Below are 18237 nucleotides of genomic sequence, written 5' to 3' on the forward strand. Positions count from 1 at the left end.
ATTTTGGGCATATAGATAAGTACTCCCCAAAACACTCATTTTATTATTAGGAATAATGTAAAATGGAAGAGAAGTAAAAGTTGTTAAGTGATGAACCAAAAAAAAAAAAAAAGAGATACAAATGTAACACATTTTATTTATTTTATTTCAAATACAATAATTCATGAAAAACCGTTAATAGTATTTATGTAATTTTTAACATTAGGTAAAAGAGTGAAATTTTTAACATTGTTTTGTAACTTTTTCCTTGCCCACCCCTCATTTTTTTTATGTAACTCCATCAATTTTCTTTGAATTTTTTTCCTTTCGTAACTAAAATTATGTTTTAGAAAATACATACGAAAAGTTTGATAAAGTTTCTATTAGATGACAGTAAATTACTCTTGTATACACCTGACAGTGAGCTTTCATTTCCAGGTCGAGATTCCATTATTTTAAATTAAAAAAATAAATAAAAAGTTAAATATTTTTTATTATATTATTTGAATGTTTCAATATCTAACAACCTAAATCATTAACACTTATAAATTAAGAATTATTAATTATAAGATAATTCAACATGTAAAGGTAACAAATTGTTTTAATTTATCTAATTAAATATATTAATTAACTAAAAATTAAAAAAATAATTATATGACTAAGTGTTATATATATAAATTTAAAAATACAAAATTTAAAATATAAAAATTAGAAAAAGTTGGTGAATCATCCCTGATGTACCATTTGGTGAAACGGGTCAAGATTTTCAATCTGTTTTATCATGATTTAAATTCATCCTACGGACCAATAATGAATGGAACTAACTTCTGGGAATGAAGAGCTTCTTGACTTATGAAAGCAATGTACTTTTTGCCCTACGCTTCATGATTGATTGCAACATACTAGGTGGAAATTGGATTGAAATTCCAGCCACTATGTATACAAATACGAATACCGATACGAATACGGAAAAATTAGATCGGGACCATGATTTATATATTATATAATTTTGAATTATATAAATTAAAAATAGATATTTATGTGCAAAAGTATGTTTCAAATTCTTTTGGAAGCTGGAAGATATTTTTCATGACTGGTTCAAAAGAATTTGTTCCTTATTTTTATAATCATAATAAAAATTTATACAATAAATTTGAGTTTTTAGAAAATTATTCGATTTATACCTTTTAAAATTGTGTTAGAACCATGTTAGAATTTTGAAAAATTCAACAAATATTTTTTGAATTGAACACTTCACCGATAAGTGTCCTACGAATGTCGTATGAGTGTCGACACCGATACGTGTGTCCGGATGCAGTTTAAGAGAAGTGTCCGAGACATATCTCCCTCAGCGGCTTTTGGATAAATTGATGTTGATTTACAACTATGTGGAGATGGTTCGAGTAACAGGTGTTCCAATTTCCTTTCTACTTTCCAGAGGCCAAAGCATTAAGGTACTTTCACAACTTCTTAGGAAGACAAGACAGAAGAATCTGGTCATTCCTAATGTCAAACAGGTTGGGTCCGAACAAGGAACATTTGAAGGTGCCACAGTATTGGAGGCAAAGGCTGGATTTTGTGAAAAACCAATTGCTACGTTAGATTTTGCATCCCTGTATCCATCTATTATGATGGCCTATAATTTATGTAATTGCACTCTGCTGACTTCTGAACCCTCCAGAGTCCGTGAACAGAACTCCATCTGCAGAAGGGAATACTTGCTGAAATACTTGAAGAGCTATTAACAGCCCGAAAAAGGGCAAAAGCAGACTTACAGGAGGCAAAGGATCCCCTGGAGAGGGCAGTGCTAGATGGAAGGCAGCTGGCCCTGAAAATTAGTGCAAATTCTGTGTATGGCTTTACTGGGGCTACCATTGGTCAGTTACCATCTTTGGAGATATCATCGACTGTAACAAGCTATGGTCGACAGATGATTGAGCACACAAAAAAACTTGTGGAAGATAAATTTAGAACACTTAATGGCTATAAACACAATGCTGAGGTAATATATGGAGACACAGATTCAGTCATGGTACAATTTGGTGTTTCTGATGCAGAAGAGGGTGTTTCTGCTGTAGAACAGGCTATGAACTTGGGGAGAGAAGCTGCCGAATATATAAGTGAAACTTTCACAAAACCCATCAAACTAGAATTTGAGAAGGTTTATTTCCATATCTATTGATTAGCAAGAAGAAATATGCTGGTTTGCTTTGGACAAAACCAGACAACTTTGACAAAATGGACACTAAAGGTATTGAAACAGTTCGAAGAGACAATTGTTTGTTGGTGAAAAATCTGGTGAATGATTGTCTTCACAAAATACTGATTGACAAGGACACTAAGGGAGCTATCGAGTATGTCAAGAACACAATTTCAGATCTTTTCATGAATCCAATGGATTTATCTCTTCTGGTTATTACAAAGTGTTTAACAAAGACCCAAGATAAGTACAAAGTAAAGGCATGTTCTAGAGAACAACATACCTATAGATACTAAATACTATCTTGAGAATCAAATTAGCAAGCCGATTCTGAGAATTTTTGAGCCAATTATCCCGAATGCTAGCAGAGAACTTTTCCATGGAGATCATACAAGATCTATTTCAATTTCTACTCAATCAAACAATAGCACATTGAAATTTGTCAAACAGCTTACCTGCATTGGCTGTAAAGCTGTAGTAGGCAAGGATCATCACACTGTCTGTTCACATTGCAAAGGAATGGAAACTGAGCTATACTGAAAAGCAAAAATGAGCTATACTGTCTGTTCATATTTATTGAGTGATTGTAGTTGTTTTCTTCCTCAAGTCAAAGTAGCTAGGTAATGGACAGTTCTGAAATTTGTTACACCTACCATAATTAATGCAACAAAATGATACCTACTTTTGATAGCAGCAAGTTTTTATTTCTTTCTTTAAATAAAACAAATAAAAAGTTGTGGGTTTTGTGGGAAATTAAATTTAGCAAGATTTAGACAGAAACCAGACATGTTTCAAACATATTCTTTTGTTTGAATGAAATAAACAAGCATCATTAATTGGCTGGCTCAACGGTGAGTTCGTGAAACACTTTTTTTTAATCTATTAATGGAAACAAAACAGATCCTAAAACATGAACCTATGAAGAATGAAGTGAATCTGTTTCACCCCACACCACAAATAAGATAACATGTAAAATGATATATGAATCATCACACACGCATGCAACATTCCCTAGGTCTCATCCTTGCCAAACAAAAACTTGTCGTAAAGAACTTTTTTCAGCTTTTTCAGCTGAGATTTTGGTGTTGTCCTTGTAATGTATCTTCAGAATATATTTATTTTGATATTTTAAGATATATTAAAAGCCTTTTAATTTATTAAAATCAATGTATTTTGAAAACACAACATACCTACCAGCGAATCTGGACTCCATTTTGGATGCTCTCAAAATTTTATGTTTTTAGAATAAGTATTACAAAATATATTTTAAATTTTCTGAAAATGTTTTTTCATAGTAGAAATTCTTATTGTGCAGTATTTCAGAAGTTTATTATAAATTTTGGATAATATTGGAAATTCTCGGTACCTAAGTCCACCAAATGCAGAATGTCTAGGCCCAATATGGATTTCATTGGGGGTGTTTCTTTTCGCACCCCCATAACTTCCCTCAACACCCCATAAATTTCAAAATATCCAAATTACTCTTCTACTATTATATGGCAATGGACATCATTCTTGATTTTTTCTCTGGTTGGTCTGGAGAGCTCACGAAGGAAGTGCAGGTATTGAGAGATGAATTTTGACACTATTGAACTACACTAAGGGGAGAAATTGTTTGGGCTTTGGTTTTTTCTTTTCAGCAGTGTGGGTTTATGAGTTTGAGCTCATCTGAAATTGTGCAATTTGTTGATATTCTAAATTATGCAACCCATCATGAAAAATGAATATATTTAGAATGTATAATTTAAAAGTTAAAACCATGTTAAGGATTTTGACTTTTAAACTGTATAATTTATAAGTCATTTTTTTTCTTTCAAATTATACATTTTGAAAGTCAATTTTAATTTTTAGATTGTGCAATCCAAAAGTTCTTTCATAATAATGCAGACAGGTTTAGGTTTGCTTCACCAAGTAACATGTTATTGGAGGGGACAAAAAAAAGAATGAGGCGATGCAAAGAGATTTTCCCATCTATAAATTCAAATCCCAACCATGCTTTAAAGCAAATATCCCTTAACATTTTTGCATTGATTTCTTTCTCGACGATTGATTTGAAGGCCTAGAATCGCACACATTTTTTCCAAACCTTCTAATGTCACTTTTAAATTGTATATTATAAAAAAAAACTGAGATAAACAAAGATAAAAAGGAAAGACAAAGAATATGAGAAAAACTATTTCTTCTATTTTATTTTTCTTATTTAAATCAAAGCAAAGAGGGTAAATATATATAAGCAGTACACTCATTCTAGGTCTATCTAAAGAGACAACATGTAAAATAAAGAGTCAATAAAAGCTAAAATAAGAAAAGACAAAATAAAGACTAGACATATGTACTAAGAGAAACAACTAAGAATTAGAAAAGACAAAATTAATAGTAGCTTCATTCTAGAAGCCTTGTATCCATATCTTTTCTTAGCCCCCCACAAGCTGGGGAGCAAATATTGATGAGATCCAAAGATCGAGGACTTAAGACTTTGGTATAAATGTCAGTCAGTTGCTCTGTGGTAGATATGGGAAGCAAATGTATGAGAATCTTCAATTTTTCCTAATAATGTGATAATCTATTTCATGTGTTTCGTATGCTCATGAAACACTGAATTTGTTGCAATATATCTTGTTAATTCATTGTCATGGTATAAAAGAGATGGTTGTTCAAAAGTAACTTTGAAATCTTGAAGAAGATATGTTAAGCATTCAATTTCACATGTAACAGTGTGGTCATTCCCTGTATTCAACTTCACAGGAATTCTTTGACATTGTTCCTTGCTTCTTTGATTTCCAAGATATGAGGAAATTTTGAACATACACACTAAAACCAGTCACTGATTGTCTTGAATCACTACATGTGCCCCAATCACTATCACAAAAGGTTTTAAATGAGCATAAATGTTGGAAGGGAAAAATAAACCAAGACTCAGAGGTATTACAGTAGATAAAGATGAATATTCCTTGTCTGATGTGATGCTTTAATGTAGCTTACGTAATCGCACGTAATCGTAATGAAGAAAGAGAGGTTTTGATGAACCCTAATTGTAGAGAAAAATAAATATAAAAGAAACTTTTATTCACTTGTATATTAGAGAGTAAAATACATGGTGCATATATAAGAAAAAGATTAAGACCTAGCTGAAACAGAAAAAGGAAAGTTGGGTTAAACAAACAAAGCTCAATAATTTAAAATAGAAAATTAAATATATTAACACCCCCTCAAGATGGGGAGTAGATATTTGTCAGGCCCAGCTTGGATTTGAGAGTAGAGAATTGTGCGGAAGCAAGGGGCTTGGTGAATATGTCAGCAACTTGCATTGCAGAAGTAATGGGTAGTAGTTTGAGGAGACCAGAGTTAAGTTTTTCACGAACTAGGTGGCAATCAATTTCGATATGCTTGGTTAGTTCATGAAAAACTTGATTGGAAGCTATTTGAAGGGCATATTTGTTGTCACAGTACATGGTTGCAGGCTGGGAGAGAGGAAGATGTAAATCCTGAAGGAGGTAAGACAACCATTGTAACTCACATGTGGTGGTGGCAAGGGCTCTATACTCGGCTTCAGAGGAGTTGCGGGAGATAGTTGACTGCTTCTTTGATTTCCATGATATTAGGGAGTCTCCTAAGTAGATGGAATATCCAGTGACAGATTTGCGTGTGGTAGGACATGTTGCCCAGTCAGAGTCACTAAAACCACAAAGGTGAAGTGAACTAGTGTGAGAAAAATATAGTCCTTCACCAGGGGTGCCCTTGAGGTAACGCAAAAGACATGAGACAACTTGCTGATGATGAGTTGTGCGTGCAGATATGAATTGGCTTAAATTGTGGACAGCGAAGGCGATGTCTGGTTGTGTGTTGGTTAAGTAAATTAGACGTCCAAGGAGTCTTCTGTATTGAGAAGTGGCATCAACATCGAGAGGTGAGCCTTGGTCGGGAGAGAGATGGGAGGTGTGAGTCATAGGAGTGGCCACAGGTGCAGAGTCAAGCATGCCAGTTTCTTGAAGGAGATCAAGAGTATACTTGCGTTGACTTAAATGAAGACCAGTACTGTTGCGAGCAATTTCCAGTCCCAAAAAGTAAGTGAGATTACCTAAATTTTTTATCTTGAAGTGATGGTGAAGGGATGCAGTAATTGTATTGATTTCCTCTGTGTCATCACCAGTTAAGAGCAAGTCATCAACATAAACAAGAATAACAGTGAGTTTATCATTATTATATTTAAGAAAAAGAGAGTGATCAACAACAGAAATAGAGTAATTATTTGATAAAAGAAAAGTAGAAAGTTTGGCATACCATTGGCGACCAGCTTGACGAAGGCCATACAAAGACCGTTGAAGCTTGCAAACATGCTGGGGAGAAGGAAGAGAGAGGCCAGGTGGGGGGGTCATGTATATCTCTTCATGGAGATCACCATGAAGAAATGCATTATTGACATCAAGTTGTTTTAAAATCCAATTTTTGGTAGTGGCAATAGCAAGCAGAAGGCGGAGGGTAGTGAGTTTAGCAACAAGTGCAAAAGTGTCTAAGAAATCAAGTCCTTCAAGTTGGGTAAACCCTTTGGCAACAACTCTAGCTTTGTAGCGCTCAACAGTGCCATCAGAATGGTATTTGATTTTATATACCCATTTACAACCAATAGTTTTCTTTCCTGGAGGGAGAGGGGTAAGTTTCCAAGTATTGTTAGCAGCAAGAGCTTGAAGCTCATCTTGCATGGCAGATTGCCAAGAAGCATGTTTGGAGACTTCGTTATATGTCCGAGGTTCAGGATGATAATTGATAGAGGAAATAACATTTCTAAAATTGGAAGATAAGGAATTGTAAGACAAGTAATTATGAATAGGATATCTACTACTTACAGTGTTGGTTGCAGTGTGGAAATCTGCAAGATAGGCAGGTTGTCGGTGAGGACGAGCTGATCTTCTTGGAAATTGGGGTGAGATGCTTCCTGAAGATGCAGGTGGTGATAATTCTGATGGAGGTGCAATGTTGGATGCAGGAGCAGAGGCACTATTTGTTGGAAGATCATAGGATAATGAGGCAGGTGGAGGAACAGTATTGGGTGCAGGAGTAGAGGCACATGGCTCGACAGGAGGTGCAGTATCAGAAAAAAAATTAAAAGCAGAATTATATGCATTAGAAATAGGGAGAGATAAAGTGTTAGGGTCCTTAGGCAAGCCACTGTCCAATTTATATGGAAAGTGGTTTTCTTGAAAGATTACATGTTTTGATATCTCTATGCTATGAAACTTTAAATTTAAGATAATATAACCTTTTGTATTTTGCGGGAAGCCAAGAAAAATACCTTTGATAGATCTATCATCTAATTTTTTCCTATGTGCAGTAATGGTACTAGCATAACAGAGACAACCAAACACTTTTAGAAAGGAAATGTCATATAGTTTTCCAAACAACTTTTCATGAGGAGTGATGTTATCAAGTAATGGAGTAGGAATAACATTTATTAAGAAAACAACATGATTTACAGCAAATTCCCAAAAAATAGGAGGAAGATTTGCTTGAAAAAGTAAAGCCCGGGTTACATTTAGTATGTGTTGATGTTTACGTTCTACAATGCCATTTTGTTGTGGTGTTTCAACACAAGATTTTTGATGTATAATTCCCTTTGAAGCATAAAAATTTGACATAGCAAACTCAACACCATTGTCAGTACGAATCATTTTGATATTAGTTTTGAAATGATTTTGAACGAAAACAGTGAAGTTAATGATGTGTTGACGCACTTCAGATTTGTTATGTAGCAGAATAACCCAAGTATAACGCGAGTAATCATCAACAATAGTCAAGAAATAACGAAAACCTTGCATAGAAATTATGGAACATGGTCCCCAAATATCAAAGTGTACAAGATCAAAAATAGCAGAGATAACAGTATTACTTAAAGTGAAAGGAAGTTTTCTCTGTTTTGCACGACTACAAGTGTCACATACATGATGAGTATCAACAGTAATAAAAGAGTATTGTTTGCTTAAGACATGTAATCTTTCATGTGAAGGGTGTCCTAGTCTATAATGCCATAGTGTTTTGTCTGTGATATTACAATTAATAAAAGGAGCAAAACAATGGGGTTTAGAATGACTAGAAGCAGGCAAGGTAGTGACAAGGTACAAGCCAGCGGTGGCTTTAACTATACCAATCCTCTCTTGAGTGAGATTGTCTTGTATAATGCAGTGGGTTGAAGTGAAAGTTAAAGTGCATTTAAGTTGGTGTGTGAGTTTAGAAACAGATATTAAGTTTAATTGAAAATGAGGCACGTATAACACATCAGACAAATAAAACTGATCAGAAAAACGTACTAAACCAGAATATGTGGCATAAACAGTTTGGTCATTTGGAAGACTAATTAAGACAGGTTTAATTTTAGTATAAGTAGTAAAAACGTTCAAATTGTGACAAACATGATCAGTGGCACCAGAATCAATAATCCAAGATTCTTTTATAGAAGATAGTGAAGAGAGAAACTTACCTCTTGAAGAATGCTCAGTATTGGGGATTTCATCCGTAGAGATGGTGCCGACTTGATTAATTTGAGTGTGAGGGGCAGGATCCTCAAGGTTTTGCTGACGCAAAATGTTGGTAAGGAATTGGCACTGTTGTGATGTAAGTTGAATCCTCTTTACATCCTATTCTTTAGGAAAAAGCTCAGAAAAAGTGTCAGTAGTAATCACATTATTGGCTTGGGATGTCCAATTGGTGAATTTGTAGCCAGGAGGGAACCCATGCTTTTTATAACAGGTGTCAACAGTGTGGCCAAGACGATTACAAAAAGTGCAGACTTTTCTAGTAAAAGAAAACTTTGAGGTTTTAACATTACCAGAAGGAAAACCCACTTTGCGAAAACAAACAGCTTTAGTATGACCATATTTACCACAAAAATTGCATGTAATAGTGTGACTACTATTAAGACTATGAAGACTAGGGTTTTCATTAAACATCGCCTAAAAGATTTTTAAAACCAATCAAGATTTTGAAAGAGAACAGAAAAAAAAACAAAAAAAACAAAAAAAACCAAGAACAGCAAAGCGGGAAATAAAAATCAGAGAGAAGCGCAGCAGAACTCTTCATTCGAAGAGCTCTGATACCATATTACAGTAAATGAAGATGAATATTCCTTGTCTGATGTGATGCTTTAATGTAGCGTACGTAATCGCACGTGATCGTAATGAAGAAAGAGAGGTTTTGATGAACCCTAATTGTAGAGAAAAATAAATATAAAATAAACTTTTATTCACTTGTATATTAGAGAGTAAAATACATGGTGTATATATAAGAAAAAGATTAAGACCTAGCTGAAACAGAAAAAGGAAAGTTGGGTCAAACAAACAAAGCCCAATAATTTAAAATAGAAAATTAAATATATTAACAAGAGGTCCTTTAATATATCTAAGAATTCTAATTGCTACATTATAGTGAGAAATTGCAGGCTTAGCAAGAAATTGAGAAAGTTGTTGTGCAGAAAAAAGTTATGTAAGGTCGGGTATTACTAAGATACATAAGTCTTCTAATCAATATTTTATAGGCTTGAACACCTGTGAAAGGACCACTCTAGTAGATAATGATTTTGCATGATTATTAATTGGAGTAAGTGCAGGTTTGCAAGCTACAAGACCTGTATCTATTAACAATTCCAGTGCATATTTCCTTTGATTCATCATTACCCTTTTCTTACTTTCTATTTCAAGACCAAGAAAATATCTTAAATCTCTAATGCTGTAAAAGATCCTTTAGAAGAATTAATGAAGAAGGAATGATCATTCATAGATTGAGTATATCCATAGAAAGCAAAAAGGATAACATTTTGGCAAACCACTCTCTCTTGGCTTGCTTAAGGCCATATAAAGCATTTTTTAATTTACAAACTTGTTCTGGTTGAATACAAGTCAATCCAGGAGGAGCAACCATGTATACATCTTCTTTAAACTCTCCATGTAAAAAGACATTATTTATGCCTAATTGTTTCAATTTCCAATTATAGATAAAAATTAGAGAAAGAAGCAACCTTATGGTGGTCATCTTTGCTACCGGAAAGAAAATATCAAGGTAGTCAATGTCGTATATTTGTGTGTATCCCTTTGTTACTAGCCTTGTTTTATACCTTTCAATTGTTCCATTAACATTATATTTTTATTTTGAATATCCATTTGTAACCTTCATTATTGCATTTTTTTTGTCCTCCCTTAAGTGTGTATTAATTGTTTTTTTGTGATGACAATATGTATGTGTTCATTGACATATTATGGTAAGTTACCATTTTCTGTTGGATTTCAAGTCTCAAATACACCCTAAATTTTAAACTTTAGAACAACCTATCATATGATACCATTCCCTGAATTCTTTTCCATATATTTCTCATGTATTAACAAAAAAATATATGTAGACATAGTTGGTTCAAGAAAAGGGGGAGGGGGTTGAATAAAGCTTGAACTCAAATCACACATTTGAAAAAACAAAGTAAACACAACATCTAACAATATATATCTGTGTGTATATATATATATATATAATATATATATATATATAGAGAGAGAGAGAGAGAGAAATAGGTACAAGATTTATATTGATTCACCCAACAACAAAGGCTGCGTCCAGTCTTCTCAAGCAACCACTTAAGAGTCTTCACTAACATGAGTATTTGACACCTCTCCATGTACAAAAGTATTCTACACCTCTCCAAGATTTATTTATTTTCTTCTAAAATGAAATGAATAAAAGATATAAGCAACTTAACTACTTGGTGGTTAAGATAGTATATAAATATAACTACTTCATTAATAAGAAAGTTGGAATTATCATGAATGTCATTTTCAACCATCAAGAGATTTATTATCCTTGGTTGATTTGTTTTTCTTTTTTTAATCCATCTTAGGACGCTTCTTGAACATACATCTTCATATTAATAGAATCTCTCTCATGTACAAAACACATTTGAGATTAATAAAAAAATTATTTTGTGAGATTTTAAGTATTTTAAGAGTGTAATAGAGAGTTTCTTCAAGAATCAACAATACACTTTTGTTTTATCAATGTGATGTGTTTATGGTACTTCTTCACCTTGTTCATTTTGATTTTGATTTTATCCTTATTTTCTCCAAGGCCAAGAGACTCTTAGGTTCTTTGGACGAAGATTTTAGTTCCAAATCCTTTCATGAATTGATAAACTCTTCAAATTCAAGAAAGGACTATGTCAAAGTGTCAATAGTAGATTTTTTTTGAACAAATTGTTTAAGATTTTCACTAATAAGTTACATCATCAATAAAATCGTTGAGAAAATAACAAGACAAATAACTTTTGAATAAGTGTAACTATCTTATATTTAGAAAAAATAATAATAACATATCATTTGTAAATTATATTTATTGACTTAGAGTATAAATTTAAAATATCATATATCCATTTGTAGTAACTATAGACAAGTGTTTATAAATAAAAGTACTCATGATAGTATTGATTTGTGTATTGTTCGTATACTTCACTGGATACCCCCATGGTATAGCTGAATCCTCTATAGTTTAATACATCTCAAAAAATTGAGAAGTACTCATGAATAACATGTTTAACATAATCACTGGACAAAATAGCTATCTAATACTATGATTAACTTAGTAAATGGGACACAATATTAAAGACTCATGTTGACATTATAAATATACACTCCAAGACAAGACAAATGTACGCATTCTAGTGGCATTTATTACTCCAACCACTGATAACCAAATACTGACGTGAGCGTTGAAGTACCTTTTGCAGATATCATCAACTCTAACTGAGGCTGGAGGCTGAGACCTAGGAGAGACGGTAGACTAAAGATCGAATTCATATAGAAGATGCACATAAGAAAATATCCACACGAAAACACCTTCCTAACCCATACAAAAACAATTTGAAAAGCATATTACACAAATATTATAAATTTTCGTAACACCTGTGGTCATAGCTAATAAAAATGCAATTACTATCTATCTTATCACCGTCTTTATGTTATCACTCTTGATTCTTTATACTCTTCTACTTTATTTCATGTTCATTTGCATCTCATTTACTTGAATTTTGATATATTCATTCTTCTGTTCAAAAAATTTCGAGTCAATTTACCGCTTTCCATCCATTTAAATATTTTTCATTTTACATTTTAGTAATCTCTTTATAGTTATTCTTTTAGTCTTACTTTTGCTATTTTGGTTTAACATACTTATTTTACATTTCTTACTTTTTCAATCTGAACCATAAATTAGAGAATTCGTGAATAATAATACCTGACCCACCCATATGTGAAATGGAGATTTAGTTTGGGTGAAGATGTGGCCCTTTTAAGAGCTAGAGCACGAGGCTTTTGGGGGAACAAAGAGAACGGTGGTGTGGATGAGCTTTTTGACAAATAGGGTTGCCCGTTGAATAAAAAAATGATAGTGGGATTCTAAATCATAACTTCATCAAATTGGGAATTTAAAATCTTGGAGAGGAACAAGTTCCAAATATATATATACACACACGTTTCTACTACTAATATAAATATGTAACACATTTATAATTTTGTTAATTTGATAAAAGCAATATTGGTTATTGTAAGAAATAAAAACAAAACACCAAAATCATATGGAAATGAAGTGGGTTTATCGAAAAGAAAGGGAAAACGAGCACAAGCACCTGGCACTGACTATGCTTTCCTGTTAAACCAAAAAATCAAGAAAAGCAGTCCGCGAAAGGACAATGTTGTTACAAATCAAAATACTGTTACATGTACCGGGCAACTGACTACAGGCTACAGCTGATCAATAAATTAGCAGTATAAAACAAAGAAAGAAACCCATGCTTTCAAGATAAAATAATAATGATATTAATAATAATAATAATAATAAATAATAATATACAGAGGAGAGGAAGGAGAAGAGAGGCTAACTATGTAACTAGAATCATTTCTTGGAACGTTTCTTGGGTCGCTTATCCTTGCCAGCACTAGCACTATTTTCCCTCCCACGCTTTGAACTTCCTGCATTTGTCTCCACTACCTTCTTTGGAGGTCTACCTACACTCCTCTTCGACTGAGAGTTGTTCTCAATGTTCTTATTCCTTTTATCCCCAGACGCTGATCCCCCTCCACCACTATGCCTTGATGCCCTTTCTTTCCCTTTATCCCCCTTTCCATTATTCACTATTTTCTTCTGCTCTTTCACACCAACACCACCTCCACCTCCCTTGCTGCTGCTACTACTTCCTCCTCCTCCACCACCACCACCGCTACCACCCTTCACTGCTTCCACTGAGGTATTACGCTTTATCCGCTTCAAGAAATCTGCAGCAGCATTCCTCTTCTTGTCAGGCCCTCCTTCTGCTTTGCTCTTCTCTGGTTTAGGGGTTTCAGATGGCTTGTTACCGGAGGATCCTGCCTTAGGAGTGGAGTTAGAGGAAAGTTTCTTATTGTTGAGGTTCTTGTTGCTCCTTCTAAGGCTTCTCGCTCCAGTGACAGGCTTTTCCTTGGCCTTGGGAGGCTCCTCCTCGTCTGTATCAGAAGAAGAAGGTTTCATGGGAGGTTTTGAATCAGAGGATGGCCTTTCCTTCTTGTCATTGAAGACGGGTTGGTCAACCCCCTTTTGACCAAAAGTGGTCGAGGAAGGTTTCGCTGACATTGAACTGCGTTTGCGGCAAACCAATATAGGACCAGAGGCTTTGTTCTTGGAAAAGAGAGAATCTGGTTTGGCTAATGGTACGTTTGGAGGGAGTGAATCGTTCTTCCGGGGAATAGGGTCGGACTGTGCTTGGCCGTAGTTCTTCATCTCGGTGGTGACAAGGCGGTGCAGCTGCCGTGCCGCCTGTGACTCCGGAGAGTCATAGGGGAAGATCACGGTGGCATTGGTGAAAAGGAGGAGGAGATCGCGGAAGAATGCACTGGTGCACGAGGAATACTGACCTTTCTGGATTCTTAATTGTATGGTTTCCAGGTCCAGAGGCTGTTTCACTATATCTTTGTATCTGTCCGACTCCAGCTGCCACAAGAGACCACACCAAAATATGTTCACTATATTGTCATAATTGCACGAACCAACATCTGATATTCATTCATGGTTAAATTTTTAAGATGCGAACAGGAATTTATTTTATCCAGCAAAATCATTGGGTTTTTCGAGCACATGTACAAATACTCATTTTTTTTTATAGCACACGTGTACAAATAGTGTCCACTCATGGAAAAAACATATCCGAGTCTCTAAGTTCTAACGGTTTGGTCAGATCAAAACTTGAATTATTATAATATAGATAAAACATTTGATTAGTTGCAAATAATTTTTGGATGTATTTAACATTAAAAAGATCTTTAAAATAACCATGAGAGGGCGCACACATCTAAGACCGCGCTTTTGCTGTTTCAACGTGAAAGGACGAGCACAGGAAGAAAGAGGGAAAAGAGCACAAAAAGCTAGGGCCCATACGTATTTCCACTACCGTACACATTTTCCTTTTTATTATCAAATCCAAACATCAACAGCTTAGTGCCAATACGGTAACATTCCCGTCCCGTCCAATCCAATTCACATATTCGATTAGACAAAGAACATTAAACTGATTATAGTTATTTAATGAAATATTAATTATATCTAATTTCTTATATATGCATTCTAAATGGACAAATAAATATTATTAAAAAATTATTACTTTATCTGTCAACAAAATACTTAATAGTTAAAATAATTCCTTATTCATAAATATATAATAAAAGAAAATAGATTATTAGAAAAAAAAGGTAAACAGTGAGAAAAATGCAAAAAAATAACTTGTTTATATATATTTATATATAAGAAGAAAAAAATACGTTCACTGGGGAATATTTTGGAATAAACAAGTTTACTCTTAAAAACAGAAAGTATTCAAATTTAATATTCTGAGAAAACACAGTTGGATGACTATGACTCATGAACAAACACGTCACCGCCGCGAAGCATGGGCGCAAGAAAAGGGAACGAAAAAAGAAAAGTTTAACAATAATAATAATTAAAATAAGCTTGGTCTTGGTCAAGTGGTTTATTTTGGGTCGTAGTGAATAAGATATAGCCCAAAAAGCTCTTCTAGTAGTGGGCTTAGGCCGATTCGGTCTAAAAACAATTGTGAGCACGTTGCATGCAAACGCACTCAACACTGGGCTCACAAAACTGCATGTGCACTACTACTAAACCATAATATGGACTTTCTTTCCCCAAATTAGGGTAAAATAAAGCAATTTTCTCGTGGGAGAAAATTACGTAAATTGGCCTTAGTGATACTATTTTGGCCCTAGGATAATGAGATCTTAAAATAAACATATTCGAAATTAAAAAGCTTGCATGTTTCACATCAAGACACTTTACGCATCCCGTTAGCTTTAGATTTTATACTTACTATTTTCATAATAACTTGCGAGTGTACAAAAAATTTATAAAATTATTTATCCAAATAATGTAATTAATTTTACCTTCTGACATAGTTAATCAACGATATTGAAAATTGATCTCTTTCTTAAAATAAGTGCCATGAAACAATACGAACATGGCCATGTGTCATGCGCACCTACCATTTTTGGCGGTAAGAAGCCATCAAATCTCTAACTTCACTTTAGTCCTTATAACTACAAACTAGAAATAGAAATGGATCCTCCTTCATTTTTTCCCCTATAATAAAACTGATAATTTTTCACGTTCTTTCGATTTTTATTATCGATTCGCTCTTTTATTCACAAACTCCGTGCCCATAAAAAACCAATCTGTTTCAACAGTGGTCCCCTTTCGTTGGACAGTCACGATTTTAAGAACGTATCCGCTTCTTGCTTGCAATTAAATTTTGCAATCTGTTATTTTTTTAAATAACTCGTTTAATTTCTTTTGTTTAATTATTATTTTAAGCATAAGAAAATTGTATAGGTATATTTTTCAACGTGCATGCATGTTTTTTAAAAAGTAATTTGCTTTAATAATAGAATAAGAGATTATCATTATTATTTTTTAAAATTTGAAAAGAGGGTGAAATACCGGTTTTATCCACGCGAAAGGAGTAGATGGAATACCTGGCTTTCAAGACGGCGCTCGAAGAATGAGCTGTGCTCGTGCCCCTTGATCAACTCCAAAACCCCAACCAACGGTTCTGATTTAACCATCGCCACCTCGTCGTTCTCCGGCGGTGTGGAGGTCCCACCTCCACGACCGTCGCTGCCGGAAACCTCTTTTCTCCGCCGCGTCTTCCTCTTCCTCGTCAAGCTGGCTGAGCTCTGCACCTCGCTGCTCTCCCTCGTCCCTCCCTCTCCAGAGTGAGCCACCGAGTCGTGCAACTCAGACGAGTCATCGTCCTGCTCCACCTTCCTCTCGTCACTCGGAGGCACCGACTCACACGTTGGCACCTTCGCTAACGCATCGTAGCTTCCGTTATTAGACTCCTCCCCAACCGGCTTTCCCTTCCTCGCAACCGGGTCCGGTTCTTTCGAACCGGTCTGAACCGGATCCGGTTCGACTTTTAACTTTGCTTCACCTTCCCCGGTTTTATCAAACCTCGAACCGGTTGAGTTAGACTCGTTAACTGACTGATTCTCCCGGTCCGATTCGTCGCCCGTTGTTGGCAACATCTTCCCAGCGTTCGCGGTTCTCTCCGGTTCGGAATTCGCCGGTCCAGCCTCCTCAACTTCTCCGCCGGTTTTGTCGTTTTCCGCCCGCGCTTCGCCGGAAACCGCCAGATCTGGTTTCTTGTCGTCTTTACAGTCATTCTCTTTCGTTTTCTCCTCCTCCAGCCTCTTCACCTCCAACTGCAGCGACCTTGATATATAAAAAAAACGAACCAGAAAAAAGAAATTAAAGAAAAAGGTAAATTAGATCTAAAACCTAAAAAGAATAAAATATTATCAGGAGAATTTAGGAGATTTACAGAATGGAAACGTCGCTCCGCTGGACGTCGCGGCGGAGCTCGGCGACTCGGAGTTTCCGCAATTCGTCTAACCACGGGACGTGATCGGAGTTGTCGCCGTCGGCGGCGCCGTTCTGTTGCGGCGGCGTAACGCCGTCGTTGCATTGGTCGGCGAATCGGCGGCTGAGATCGTGAAATTTCTGCTCGCAGTGGCGCGCCGTGGCGAGGAGGCGCGTGGCGCGCGACTGAACCTCCATGGCGACGGTGTCCCAGTCCTTGGAGCCATGGCGGTTGACGGCAAACGCTAGCAACAACTCCTCCCACGTGCCCCAGGCCTGGCTATGGTGGTGGTTCTTGTCTCTGTCAGGTTCTGGCTCTGCCTTGTGGTTTTGGTGGTTTTCCATACGCTACGAGGAAGATGAAAGAAAAAGAAAAATATGTTCTGGTTTAACCATAAACTGGTTCTTTCCAACACCCGCCTCCTCTTCTCACACCTCTTCAAATCCAATCCCTTAATTATTATTTTTTAAATAATATTTATATTGAAAAACTAAATTAACTTTAATTAAATAAAAATTAAAACCTAGCATTAGGGTTTTTTCTTGCTTTTTCTTTGGTTTAAGGCTCCTAACAAACCTCTCTTATTCGCTCCTGCGCGATGAGTCTCTGGATTTTGGTTGACAAAATTCTTCCATGTTCATCATCTCATAGCTTGGGGCTGGGGTTTTGGGCGTGGTGCTGTTGCGTTTTGTGTTTGTGTGTGTGAATGTTCGAGATTGTGAATCGTAACGTACCAAACCAACACTGTGCACTAACGTCTTCGCTCCACGGGCCTTACTTATCCTCAACATTACTTCAATGAAGCACTCAATATTGAGTTGTGAGAGACTTTTGCTTTCTACTTGCGACACTGACCCTTCAAATTGAATCGCCAATTTCCCCCACTCCTTCTCCTTCAAATTGGACTCTTTACCCGTTTTCTACTGCTTAGTGGCCCAATCTCACGTACTTGGACCAAAGCGTGTAAAGCCCAATTGTAATTTAAGTTCTATCATTCTCTGTTCCAATAACTTCAAAAAAATAAATTGTTCATGGCAGAGAGAGAAGAAAACATTTACAAGTGGATGAATTTTCTTTGGCAATTTCTCCCTCTACCATATCAATTCCAGCATGCACTCAATCAGTTCTAGAAAAT

The 18237-nt window shown here is 35.5% G+C and overlaps 1 protein-coding gene and 1 pseudogene across 2 annotated transcripts; one reads left to right on the forward strand and one right to left on the reverse strand.

Annotated features, from left to right (window-relative positions):
* Positions 1–812: 812 nt before the first annotated feature.
* On the forward strand, positions 813–2732 carry LOC150027430 (DNA polymerase delta catalytic subunit pseudogene; annotated as a pseudogene).
* Positions 2733–12831: 10099 nt separating this feature from the next.
* Positions 12832–17986, reverse strand: LOC137834901 (DNA-binding bromodomain-containing protein). 2 transcript variants are annotated; one of them, XM_068643130.2, is made up of 4 exons: positions 17679–17986; positions 17064–17538; positions 16216–16954; positions 12832–14167 (listed from the first exon to the last, which is right to left on the reverse strand). In XM_068643130.2, exons 2-4 carry the CDS (start codon positions 17444–17446, stop codon positions 13097–13099), a joined length of 2193 nt encoding a protein of 730 aa, XP_068499231.1. In that variant the 5' UTR covers positions 17447–17538; positions 17679–17986; the 3' UTR covers positions 12832–13096. The 2 variants fall into 2 exon arrangements, with proteins under 2 accessions (XP_068499231.1, XP_068499230.1); XM_068643129.2 differs by having other exon boundaries at positions 17064–17986.
* Positions 17987–18237: the final 251 nt, after the last annotated feature.

The sequence above is a fragment of the Phaseolus vulgaris genome, chromosome 5 (assembly GCF_051622355.1).
Source record: "Phaseolus vulgaris cultivar YP4 chromosome 5, ASM5162235v1, whole genome shotgun sequence".
Lineage (NCBI taxonomy): Eukaryota > Viridiplantae > Streptophyta > Magnoliopsida > Fabales > Fabaceae > Phaseolus > Phaseolus vulgaris.